The following is a 13,779-nucleotide window of genomic DNA, read 5'->3' as shown; positions in this document are numbered from 1 at the left end:
ATGCATTAATATTTTTCCAAGAAATGCGTTGACCAAAGAGTGATATTGAAATGAATCGTCCTTTCGATTTCGATACAAAAATACCTTCGAGATGAAATTAAACTTTGAATTGATTTTTTGTTAATTTTTTGCTTTAGATTTTTTTCAGTATTTTTTTTCTCGATCTAGTATTTGCTTAGAAATTAGATTCCCCCCCTCCTCTTTTTTATAAAAAAAATTGAAGTATTCGAATATTCTGTTTCAATATTCTGTTTTTTTTTAATAAACATTTAGCTTCGTACGAAAACCAGGCACTGAAATGAAATTAATATATAAAAATATAGAATTATTATTAGCAAATGAAGTTATTAATGTTGTTATGAATGATTCCATTCACTCGTACATGCTGTTTGGTGTAAGTACATCCAGCTAGTTTTCGAAGATCCGTGATTCAAATCAGTAGAGGGTACAAATGATTTTTTTTATCTTTCTCACAGCGAAAAGCCTAACACATTTGAGTTTGTGCAACCCAAATATGAAGATATCATATCGTTAAGGATGTAAGGATCCTAAGTTTTACTAACGTTTATTTTATTTTAAAACTATACTATCACTTCTTATTTTCTACTTCCGGCCAATGCTTTAACTTGTTTATGCAAACTGTCTTGCTAACGCCCAAGTATTTAAGTCGTGGTTTTTTGCCAAGAGTTAGGGAGAGAGAAGGAGATTTAGGAAGCAAGCCGCTTGCCACTGCAGTTCTACGAGTTTTCACTCAGTTGCTGTTTGCCTTTAAGGCCAGAAGTTTAGCCCTCTTGATATTTGATAAACGTATTGTAGTTTCAGCAGCTCGGCGTACTGCATACGTTCCCTTTTAAATAATGGCAAGTCTTAGTGCTAGGCATTTGTATACTAATTCAAATTAGCTTTTAGTTAGAGTTTTAGTTAGTAGTTTTATATTTCTTAAGTTCAGACCACAAGTGGTTGGTCTCTGTATCCCGAAGTTCGGGAGTACCTGTAAAGTACAGAAAATAAAGGGTTTCGTATAGCCTTCCTGCTTGTGTCGTCCATTCCACACATTTTTGAACATAGCTTGAGTAAGCTCCCATTTCCGATTCAGGACACATCATGTTTCCAAAGCAAATCAAGACAAACTCAAGTCCTGGCAAGTGGCGCCCGAACTAAAAGGGTTGTGGATGATGATTCTCCGCACCTAGGATTTGGCGACTAGGTCCCCTAAAACCCTATTAAAAAGAATATATAAGGTATTTTTCCCACTTCCCTAGAGTGCCTTCGTGATGTAACTGTAGCACGCTCGGTCGGTATTCCAGAAGTCCGTGGTTCGATTCCCGGCGAAGGGGGTTGCATATTTTTCATCTTTTCTGCTTCCAATTAACCTAATGACTCTATAAGGATAGCAAAGTTATTTTTCATTAATATTAAACTAAGCTAGCGGTGGCACAGCGTAAAACTGTTAAATTTGTTCCTTCTCATGAGAAAGACAGGAAAATTATTTATCACCTATTGCAAATTTGAACCGAAAATAATATCGAACAAGAAGCATTCATTAATAAGAATTCAATAATATTTTACTAATTACTCAGTAGTTTCTGTTGTCGAGAAAACTTTAAATAAAAAGAAGATATATTTACACAACATCTTAAAAACTTGTCCTCGCCGGGACTCAAACCTGGACCTCTCGAATATGCGCCGAATGTGCTACCATTACACCACGAAGGCATGCTGGAAGGAGGCAGAAAATACCTAATATACTTCCCCATTTTAAAGAGCGACTGAAGGAATAACATGCACTGACTGATTAAACTGACTACTGAGTAAATATGAATTCTTATTCAGAGCGAGTTTTTGTCACTCATATACAGCCTCATAAAAATTCAAATTGTAGTAATAATTAATGATCAGACAGTATTCTTTTATGAAATATCTCTTGGAAATAATCATTACTCTGCTAATATCGCCATATATAAAATTGAAATTACATATTTTAAATTTATTTCCGTATGAAATAGTAAAACATTACGATTTCTCTAAACCAGAGTTTCTTAAACTGTGGGTCGCGACCCCCATGGGGCTCGGGGAACCTGCAGCAGTGGATCGCCAAAAGTTTTAGCAGTTTTGATATTTCCTTAACTTTTGATTATAATTTTTCAATTACCAAATATTTTTACAGAATGTATCTGAAAATAGATAAAGTAAAGACAATACAGACAAAGGAAAAAATGAAAACATTTCTAAGCATTCTTCTTATAATATAAACGTTCATTTTACTTGCTTTGATCGTGACGCTGTCATTTCGTCTGTTACTTATTTAAAATTTTCACATTGTTCTGTGTCTTAAAATTAGAAATTAAAGTTCATGACCTAAAACTGCAATAGTATATTACAGTAAATTTGACAGTTTCACTCACGCGTGTGTCGGATTTGCGCAATGCTTATGGGGGGTCCACAAAATTTTCGTAAATATTATGGGGGTTCTGGGGTCGCGAAAAAAATCTCAATGATAAAAAGGGGTCGCGACTGAAAAAAGTTTAAGAAGCCCACCTCTAAACCATAATTTAAGATTATATATTTCTAATTTTGAGAACTATATTAATAAATATTTTTATACGAAATATATCAAAACATGGTTTAAGGAAACCTTAATTTATGATTAAACCTTAATTTAGGATTACATTTAAATAAATTTAATCTCTGAATGAATGAGGATAAGGATTTTATGGACCATTTAGAAGTGGTACGATTTCAGTTGTAGTATTGGCATATATTTGAATTGAATAGTGGTGTTTTGTTACTCTCATCCCATTTCTTTGTTTTTACCAGGTGAACGACTCGGTAGCAGCTCTGACTGAATTTAAAGCCTGGGCCGAGTTAGCCTGCGTTCCGGCCAGATATGTTTATACTTTGCCGTCTGGAATGGGACACCAAGAAGCCGTCTCGATGCTGATGAACTACGTAGTTGCTTATTGTTTACTTTTCGATATAGGAAATCTACAAAGCGGGCAGAAAGTTTTAATACACTCTGCAGGAGGAAGCGTGGTAAGTACTCAGCTAGTATTATTATTTACGTGTTCCGCCTTTAGGAAATATACGGAAGGAAGGGATGTCTCCGTGAAGGACTTTCTAAGGGAAACACGTTATTATTACGTTATTTACACGTTAAAGGTATTAACACGTTACACATGGAAAAACCACGAGAACGCCCATGCAGCCTGTCCTTTCGCGGAATTTGGAACTCGGACCGAATTACCAGCGTTATTTATTTTGCGTTTAAAAGAAATCCTAAAAAAAATCTGGAAGATTTCTTTGAAAAATGAGGGTTTAAAAAACTAAACATGGCTAAAACATATGGACTGGTTTGTGTTGAGCTGCCATCTACTATAAATAAAGAAGGTTCAGAGTAACCTATAGTAACCTATAAATCCTTTTTCATTCAATTTTTCTGTGCGTACAGAAGGAAATTTTTAGGTGTATACAGACCGGACACACTGTGCCGCAAACGGTTAAACAACTTTTAAATTGTTAATAATTCTACAATTTTTGCATGCAGATTAACTAAAGACATCAAAACCTTAACTGCAAGATAAAAGCAACATAATTGAATCATTTTTAAAGCAAAAAAATGCACAATTTATTAACATATAAGAATTAAAAAAACTCAGCACACCGAACCGAGTGATAGAGTGGGTATATATACGACTGGTGCGGCCGATTGAAACCAAAAAGGGAGGTGCACAACTACAGTCCCTATATACAAGATTTAAACGTTCTGGGGCTACTCGTTTTGGGTAACCCTGTCTGTGCGTCACTAAAAATTCTCTTCTCAATCCATTTTAAATCAATTTTATAATCCGTTTGGGTGGAAAAGAGTCCTTTATTCTGTCCGTATGTACAGATGTCACACAAAACTTTGTTAAATTGCATTCAGTAGCGGTCAAAACGGATATTTTCGTTGAAATATGATACCCAAAAGTTTTCGGGATTACAATACTTCTTTTACTTCGTATAAGAAATTAAAAAACGTGGACACTTTTTTTAATTCCCTTCTTAATAAATGCATATTTAGGAGAGACAGATGGTTGAATGTTGTAAAATGGTTGAATTATTTTATTCTTACACCTATACTTATATAAAATAAGACAGTTTACTTTTCTTACAGAAGTAACAACGAGCATTTTACGCCGGTAAAGATAATAAAGTTTAGTACTCGTGTAAAAGAGCCGCAAGGAGTTATTTCGTAAAGCTGATATGCTTGAGATATTTTTATACAAACTTATTTAAGATAAACATTTTTTATTTGAGATAGCTTTGTTCACATGTTTATCTCGGGTAAATAAGGTGAATTTTAAGTTCGCTGGCCGACTGAAATTTGTTATTTCAAGACAAGTAGATATGTCAATCAGACCGCAAACTCGAAAGTTCTTCATTTTTACCTCGGATAAAAAATAAATATTTCTATATCTTGCTACCCTTAATCTATGACGTGTGTATAATGTTTTCGCATTTTGTGACTTCGAATAGTATGAATTTCTGTTTTGTTTCTTCGATTACAAGAAGGATCAGATACATTTCAAAGTTACGAAGGTATTACAGTTACGAAGGTGTGGGGGGGGGGAACAAGCAACGTTTGGAAGTTTCGAAGGTCTATGGAGATCACATATTGTCTACGAACATAGAAACATTTTGTCTTTAATGAATAAAAACCATTACCAATTTGTAATGTGATGCCTCAGATTTTTATGATGAGTTTTATGAAAAGAAAGAAAATGTTTAAATAAAAGTATCTGTCGAAATAAATTATTTTTAGTCCAAAGAGCGTTAACCCAGGAGAGCTATTAATTTCAAAACAGCATTTTGCGTCGATTCACTTTTCAGATTGTTGTCACCCAATATTATCGCCATGCATTATATTTGAAGAAACTAAATAATGAAAAATCTGCATGAATTATTTCTTGCTTTGTGAAAACACAACGCTATCTAGAGCCATCCAGTTTTGAATAACGTGGTCCTCCAGCCGAACATGGGCACATGGAACCCCGAATTTTTAATTTCGAATTTGTTTTATTATCTATTTAAAATTTTCTAAAACTGTAACGGATTTTCGATAAAAAAAAAATCAACGATTACGAAGCGAGCAGTCGCAACACTGTACGGAAAAAATATTTTTATCTCCGGCGCGCGAGACTTTTTATCGGAAATTCTAAAGATATACTGTTTTTAAATATTGTTACGAATGTACAAGCGCGGTAAGATAGCTTCCCCGCAAAGCAGTTTTAGGGTTGCCATAAAATCGCAAGGGAAAGCAGGGTTGCCACATTTGGCGAGAAATCGCCCATTTGGCAACAGACTTGACGATATACTATGGACGGATGGAGAACCTTGTGGAACGAATTCTTACCGGTTTAGCCCAGAATGTTCTCGAACACAAGCCGAAAGCTATATAAACCCTGCTGGTCCGCAGTTAATTAGTGTGTGTGCATCGTCTAGCGAACTGATAGTCAGTCACTGAGCGAGTGTCTCGAAGTCTAGCGCCGAGTGGGTCGTCGAGTGCATCGAGAGAGTCTTTTAGTGCGTCGTCGAGTTTTGTCTTAGACTGTGCTGAGTCGAGAGCACCTCTTGTGTATCGTCAAGTGCATCGTGTGGAGAGCCTCGAGAGTACGTACAGTTCCGAGAACGACCAAGCAGAGTTGAGAGCTGTACTCGGGTGCTTTGCAGTGAAGCTGTCTCCACCGTTATTGCCTGAGAGTGTGAAGGCTGTGTCGCTTAACGTGTCAGCGTGTTTATAATAGTTCGACGACTGTAAAACGTGTTTTGGAGTCCTGACAATACTGGCAAATAAAGTGTATTTCGATACTTCATCAAGTGTCGTCGTTATTCACTCCAAATCCACACAAACCTCGTACGAACGTGAAGGAAGAAAATAACATAACAACTGCTGGCAGAAGAAAAGAAAAAAACGTAACAATATTGTGTGATATTGTTGTTGAATTGAATTTTATGGTTTAAGTGAGAAGAACATGATATTTAATCAATAAAGGTAACACATAAAATGTTAAAAAAACACCCTTTTAGGCGTAATATAAATCTAAAACCTTTCAGATTCTTTTTGGTTACTTTTTAATTACTTAACATAACCGTAAGGGAGTATAACTATTATTTTTAACTATCTAAATAACTACTTAAAACTCGATAAATATGCGAACATTATGATACTTTTCATCCCTCTTAGTAATATTTTTCATCGTTTCCGAAGAAGATTAACTCTTTCGGCGACCGCCAATAATGATATAGCTGCATTCGCAGTTTCGAGAATTATGGAAATCTTATTTTCATAACATGCAATATGGACGGTAATTATCTACAAAAGCTGCAAAGCCTGCTTTTATCTGAACCTTTGAATATTCCTCGCACTATTGTCTGTGAAAGTTTATATAATTGAATGAAAGCATTCTTAAAACATTTTGATTAAAATTTATGATTTCTGAAGCATTTAATTTCCATTTCAATTTAGAATTCCGTTTTAGACAGGCATAATTATAATTATGTTTGTTCTAAAGCCATGGTTCTAAAGATTGCTCCTTGTGCATTAGTTTCCTTACGAAATTACATTTCTTAAATTCCTATAATTCGCGTTTTTTTTTCTTTCAGGGATTAGCTGTAGCAGTCCTCTGTAAGACAGTTCCCAATATAACGCTCATCGGGACAGCTTCCAAGCATAAACATGAGAGTATATCTGAATATTTTACTCATCTGTTTGACCACAGCGCAGATTATGTTCAAGAAATCAAAAAGTAATTCTTTACCATTTACTTATTATAATGATTTACTGTGAATTTTCATCTGTTATCGCAAATGTGTGTGTAGAGGTGACGTTCTAACATTTATTTTAAGTTAACTGTCTATTCTACTATTCCCTAACAGAGTGAGTTTTATGCAAATCAGTTAGAAGGAGTATTCAAACAATATTCAACCTACTTAACCCTTTTCGGCCCGCCACCTTTTATAGTCGGAGTTTTGATTAAAAAAAAGAAAAGTAAGCACACTAATTAGGCCTAGAGGAGTACACAAGCAAAATTTTGTGAAGATAGCCCTTATCGTTTTAGTTCTGTGTGTGTGCCCAAAGTGGCACACTGGTCCAAGAGAGCTTCGAAAAGAGTGCTGAAACGAGCATTGTTGTCAATGAACTGAGAGATGAGATGCGGAGAAACAAAGAATACAGACTCTCGGTTGTCCTAGATTATCGGTGAGCCCGGTCTCGGCACATCTAGGGTTCGCCGTTCGATTTTAGGCAAGATTTCAAGGTAAAAATTTAAAACTAATATAGAATAAGGAGATTAGCATACAGCCAAAAATAACATATAAATATTTTTTCCAATAATTCCTTTTATACCCTAAAATAAATCTGGAAGATTTCTTTGAAAAATGAGGTTCTTAAAAAACTAAACATGGCTAAAATATATGGATCGGTTTGTGTTGAGCTGCCATCTACTATAAATAAAGAAGGTTGAGAGTAACCTATAGTAAACTATAAATCCTTTTTCATTCAATTTTTCTGTGCGTACAGAAGGAAATTTTTAGGTCTGCCGCAAATGGTTAAGAAACTGTGCTTAGGAGTCCTTAGGAGAGAGAGAGGGCTTTGGAGTCCTTAGCGGCGCGTGTTTGTTTTCTGGCTACTTTACTATATTTTCTATTCTCGGTATATTTTGAACACAGTTAATTCTAGCTCATATAGAACCATATAACGACTCAGGCAATATAAATTTCAAAAAACAGTTTTTTCGCTCCACCCTAATGTACATGTCTAAGATCATTATTCAAAGAAATGAAGTTTTTAGACGTTTATTTAACAGTATTCTCATAATAAATCTCGCAATTTACATCCAAAAGCAAACTTCCCGAACACGTAACTTTTAATTCAAAACTCGTGGCGTCAACTTGATTCCGTGACTTAGCTTAAACTTTTAAGTCATACTAGTCATCGATTAAATAAACCCCATATTTTCTTTTAGATAATAAGCCTTCATTTCTACTTGATGTGGTTACTATATTCTGAGGTGCTCATGTAATTAATTATAATAACAGATTTAATACTTTAGTATTTGGTGCATTAATAAAACTTTCGTATTAGGTAAGATTGTAAAACGTTTAATAAATTAGCTTTTTCATCTTAAGGGGGCTCATACACCTTAAACCCCTTATGTGCTTCGAATTATGTGACTGTTGCAAGAATTGAGATATTTTATTGATTTTAAAAGTAATTATCTCCACCTTTTTACGGCTGACTACATAATATAGCTGCTTTGGAAACTAATAACCAGAAAGTTTGTGTTGCCACAAATATTTTTTTAATTTAATCAGCTTTGTGACAAAATTTTTCGTCATGTTTCCACCTTGTGCGCATGATATTTTAAAAATGGCTATACTTGAAATTTGATGGAATTTTTTATTTGGGCACTATTTTCTAACTGAACCAAAAATCTGACGAATATTTTAATATTAAAAAATTTTATGCACGTTACAGATTACAGATTTTTTTAATAAAATACATTACGGATTTTTACATTAAACATTACATATTTTTTTAATAAAATACATTTCATAAACTCAATTCCAAATAAAATAAAAATTTAACATTAAATTCTCAGTTTTTTTGGTTTACAGTAGTTTCCAAATGTTATAAAAGCTATATATAAACTATGGAATTAAATAATGCAACACACAATTTTAAACTGTGCGCGCAAGGTGGAAACATGACGAAAATTTTTGTCACAAAGCAGATTAAATTATAAAAATGTTTGTGGCAACACAAACTTTCTGATTACGATTTCAGAAAGCAGCTATATTATGTAGTCAGCCATAAAAAGTTGGAAGTAATTGCTTTTAAAATAAATAAGTTATCCCAATTCTTGCGACAGTCACACATTCGAAGATCATAAGGGGTTTAAAAGGTGTATGAACCCCCTTAAAAATAGCATTTTTTTTCACTAAGGAAGAATTTAATTTGCAAATATGACGGTTCATAAACCGTTTTCAAGGCCAGTTTCGAAATACGTGAGATCGAAATTATGCAAAATACTCGGAAGTTTGACAGAAAGCATATTGTTGCAGAATAATGTAAATCTTATAATGTAAATAAAAATGTGTAGTTAAAAGTAAATAATTAACCCGCCTCTCTTTTATGACCAACTTTATTTTTTCCTGCAAGTTATATTTATTTTGAAATGCAAGCAATGATTTATAATTCAAAGTTCCTATACTATAAAATTCTGTTTATGTTGAAGCGTTTTGTTCTGTATTCCCGACATTAAAATTTTTTAGATTACTGCCCGAAGGCGTAGATCTTGTACTCGATTGTTTATGTGGAGAAGATGCAAATAAAGGATACAGCCTTCTTAAGCCCCTCGGTCGATACATTTTGTACGGTAAGAATTCTATAATTCTTTTCTGACAAGATTTATAATGAGCATTGATGTTTTTAGAGTACTTTATTTTTTGACGAGTTTGATTAAAATGAAATTTTGGTAAATTACCTAATACTAAATAGTCATAGTAACAACCTATTTGATTAAACTTTGCTATATTTTTGTAATGTAAATTACAGCAGGGAGAAATTAACTTTATTTATTTAACTGTGAGTACTTAGTGTAAAATGCACTCACAGAATACGTTAAAACTCTTTTCCATTATTAAAATCATGCGAACGAAGAAAATGAAATTTGAAATGCCTAAGATTGAAAAATGTGCAATAAAATTTTAATTTTCTAATTACCTTACGAATATACATGTACGCACAGATTTAAAAACATTATAGTTTATTTCGTATCATTTGTTTCTGCTACACAGCATTCAAAATATACGGGTTATTGAAAAAGAACTGAATTTGGTTTTTAACTTGTAGAGATATTAAGGATTTTTGAAGAAGAAGAAGTGAAAAATGTGCATTGCCCTTGCCGAGACTCGAACCTCGGACCTCTCGAATACGGGCCAAGCGAGCCGACCACTACACCGCGAAGGCATGCTAAAAAGATAGGAGAAATACCTTATAAAATTTATACAGTTTTCTGTTTATGCTCTTTTATCTTTTTATTACATTTTTATATCTATCATCCCGTGTCTTATTGCTTTTTATAAAAATTTGCAGAATGAGACATTATACAAAATTTATAGTTTAATTTATGGAAAAAATCTGATGTGTACACCACATGACTTCCTTGTACGGAATATTAAATTATACGCATTTTTTCTTGCATTTCATTTAACTTATTAGATTGAATTAAACCTACTTTCGCCGACAGGCGCATAAACCACAATAGAATAAATGCATTCTTTAAAATTCACTTTGTTTAACATAGCGACACTCTGGCGCTAAGTTTACTTAACAGTATTATATTTCGTTCATATTATAACTCAGAATGCACAAAATTTATATCATTTAAAGAATTATCTAATCGTTGCCACATGTTCTATTCAAATACTATAACAAAGCTAGAACGATGTATAAAAGAAATTAAGCAAACAAAACGAAAAAGAAACAGTTTTTCACAGACGATTGAGTATTTCTCATTCAACTAATTCAGTTCTTACTTCGCGACAAGGCAAAAATACATAAAAACTTAAAATATCTGTATTAAAAATTACGAAGTAAATCTTAAATACTTATTTTCTCGAAAAAATTCCAGAAAGGATTAAGCATGATTTAATTCGCAATAATAAATGAAGGCGTTATTTTTGTGTTGCGAAGCTTAGTATCTCTAGATCAACAAATCTACAATTCTGCTGCTTCAAATGTAAACAAATATGTCCGCCATGTTATTTAAAACGTATCCGCACTTAAACAGCTTTTAAATTGTTGATAATTGTACAAATATTGCTTCCAGAATTACGAAAGGCATAAAAACTTTAACCAGAAGATAAAAACAATATAATTCAATCATTTTTAAAGCAAAAAATGTACAATTTACAACAATTGAGTAAAGAAACTGAGATCACTGAGCCGGGTAACAGAGTGGATATATTTATAAATATATTTATATACGTTTGGCGCGGCCGATTGAAACCAAAATACGAGGTGCACATCTACATGTTATAGTAGTCTTATATACAAAATTTCAACGTTCTGAGGCTACTCGTTTTTGAGTTATGCGAGATACGTACGTACGCACGCACGTACGCACGTACGTACATACGTTCGTACAGACGCCACAAAAAATTCTCTTCAGAATTCATTTTAAAGCAGTTTTTTAGTTTTTTTGGAGGAGAAGAGTCTTTTATTCTGTCCTTACGTATAGATATTACGTAAAAACATCGTTAAATTGCATTCGAAAGCGGTCAAAGTGGATATTTTCGTTGGAATATGCTGCCTGAAGCTTTTCGTGATTACAATACTTCCTTTTTACTTCGTACAAGGAAGTAAAAAGCTTACTATTAAAATAAGAGTATTAATCATTAAAATTCTGCTATTGTTTACAAAACACATATACATCTTCTTTACATTCCTTTAGTTTTGGTAAAAGACAAGCCTATGTACACTCTCCATAAAAAAAGGGGGGGAACATTTCTATATCTATTGTTCTAGTAAGCCGATTTACAAAATTTAACTTGCGTTTCTCATCTCTCGAAAGCGCCAATTGAATTTGGTATATTTTTGTTAATATTTCTTTTTCTTTTTTAATTAAACATAATTTATTCCTTCTTTCACGGTTCCAAATTTAGGTTCACTCCAAATAATAACTCCAAATAATAAAATAAAATTCGCTATATTTTCTGATCTATTTTTAAAACTTCTATTTTTTAATAATTTTTATAAATTTTTCGAAAACATTTTTGTGTTATAACTTACTAGAAAGCCCGGCGGTCATACGAAATGACCGCTGTTCTAGATGTTTTAAATTGTAATTAAAATGATTTGTGCAAAGGTGTCTGCTAATTCAAACTGAATTAATCTGAATTAATTTACTTACTGCACAAAATGATTTTTTGTTTAAAATGAAAAGTGTAAATACTTGATCCCACTCTGGCAAGAACTAAATAACAAATATCCTCGTGAACAGATTCCGTGGAATAAAGATATAATTACAATTGTAAACCATTTCAAAAACAGATGATTGCCACTGCAAACACATGTTCACGTTTGCCCTGACACGCTCAATTTGCGTTCAGCTGAAAATCTAGTTTAAAATACAAAAACAAATTTAATAATTTTAAAGAAAAATGCATTTATTGGCAACATTGTATTTCATATCTAGTTTTGGCAACAATAAAAAAAATTCTGAACTTGGATTTGAAAACTAAATGTATGAGAAACCATTGGCTAGCACAGTTACGCAAGTAACCAATAAACTATCGGCGACAAACACTTAAGCCGCATATATATAAGGTAACATTTTTACCGTCACCTTAAAGTTGATGTGTTTCTAGGCATGCTTGTAAAACATTAGAGTTTTTAATTCAAAATTGCTCAAAATATATGTGAACTGACATATTGGAGCGTTTTTAAATTTTGCATATTTGTTATAAGCGATAATAACGCCAAAAGTGGTTTACTCTGTTAAAATTACTTGAAAGAATGAACGAGGCGCATTTTTTTTTTTTTTTTTTTTCGATCGTGCACAATGAAAGGGAAACAGGTTAACACAAATTAAAAATTTCGCCAAGTTAATTATTCTTGGCGCAAACTGAAAAAAAAAATGAGAGAAGAAATTTTTTTTAACTTTTCGGTAAATTCCTCAACAAATTGTACAAAATTTAATGTCTAGGCATAATTTGAGTCGTAGAAAAGAAGTATGGAAAAAAGTCGGTTTGATCATTTCAGAAAAAGTTCGGTTTGGAGTCAAAATTACCTATATTAGAACACTGCTATATCCTAAGTCGCGCTTTTGAGACATGAAAAACGCAAGTTGAATTTTGTCAATTGGCTCAAGAAAACAGGAGGTGTAGAACTGTCTCCTCCTTTACTTTTATTTAATTCTGGTGTGTGTATGTGTGTGCAGATTGCACATGCACATTGAATCTAAGGAATATATTTTACTTTATGTTCATAAACCACAAACTTCCAGTGTGAAATAACAAAGCTTACACACATATAAATTTAACAAAGAAGAGATTTAAATTTTAATCTTCCGGGAAAATCTGCTTTTACGAGCAAATCTGATAAACGCAAGAAATCTAACACTTGAGATTTGAAAGAAAATATGCACTTTTCAATTTTTGATAGGTAGTCATAAAACAAAACTTCAGGCAATTTTTAAAATTCTTGCTCATTTATGAAGAAAAAAAGACTCGGAATGTTCAGAGGAAATTTTTGTTGACTTTATTTTATGATGAATTTACCTTTCATAAAATTACTTTCTAATATTTTATGGAAACCCTTTGAGTGCTAGAGCGCTTCTGGTTTCCCATTCACATTTTCTTTTAAATAAGTTAAAATCATTTATTAAATATCTGTGAAGTTTTTAATGGACTTCTAAAAATCTTATTTATTAATTTTATTTCGTCTATGTATTTATTAAACAGAAAAAAAAACAGGAATTTATTAAAGGAATTATTATTATTAAAAAAATTTATATTTAAAAAATTATTATTAACAATCATTATTATTGTTATTAATTATATTAATTAATATACGTATCATTAATTATTATTAATAGTAATTATATCGTTTTTGTTAATTAATTAAAAGGATTATTACTGTTAGTTGGATTATTATTAAAATATTATTATTGTTATTATAATTATAATTGGTTATTAAAAGGATTATTATTTTTATTAAAAGGATTTATTTAATTA

The 13,779-nt window shown here is 32.3% G+C and overlaps 2 protein-coding genes across 2 annotated transcripts in view; one reads left to right on the top strand and one right to left on the bottom strand.

Annotated features, from left to right (window-relative positions):
* Window positions 1–13,779, bottom strand: part of LOC146996608 (uncharacterized) — a 269,060-nt gene that overhangs the window by 221,327 nt on the left and 33,954 nt on the right. The window lies entirely within an intron of this gene.
* Window positions 1–13,779, top strand: part of LOC118198448 (putative NADPH-dependent quinone oxidoreductase VAT1L) — a 68,750-nt gene that overhangs the window by 25,054 nt on the left and 29,917 nt on the right. Inside the window, exons 3-5 of the mRNA XM_085821246.1 lie at window positions 2,818–3,033; window positions 6,643–6,785; window positions 9,313–9,416. Coding sequence (XP_085677372.1) covers window positions 2,818–3,033; window positions 6,643–6,785; window positions 9,313–9,416 — 463 coding nt within the window. The remainder of the gene's footprint in view (window positions 1–2,817; window positions 3,034–6,642; window positions 6,786–9,312; window positions 9,417–13,779) is intronic.

This window comes from Stegodyphus dumicola, chromosome 7, assembly GCF_044657685.1.
Source record: "Stegodyphus dumicola isolate Sdum_Otavi_A_Nest chromosome 7, ASM4465768v1".
In the NCBI taxonomy this organism is placed as follows: domain Eukaryota; kingdom Metazoa; phylum Arthropoda; class Arachnida; order Araneae; family Eresidae; genus Stegodyphus; species Stegodyphus dumicola.
This window is presented reverse-complemented; position numbering and strand designations above follow the sequence as displayed.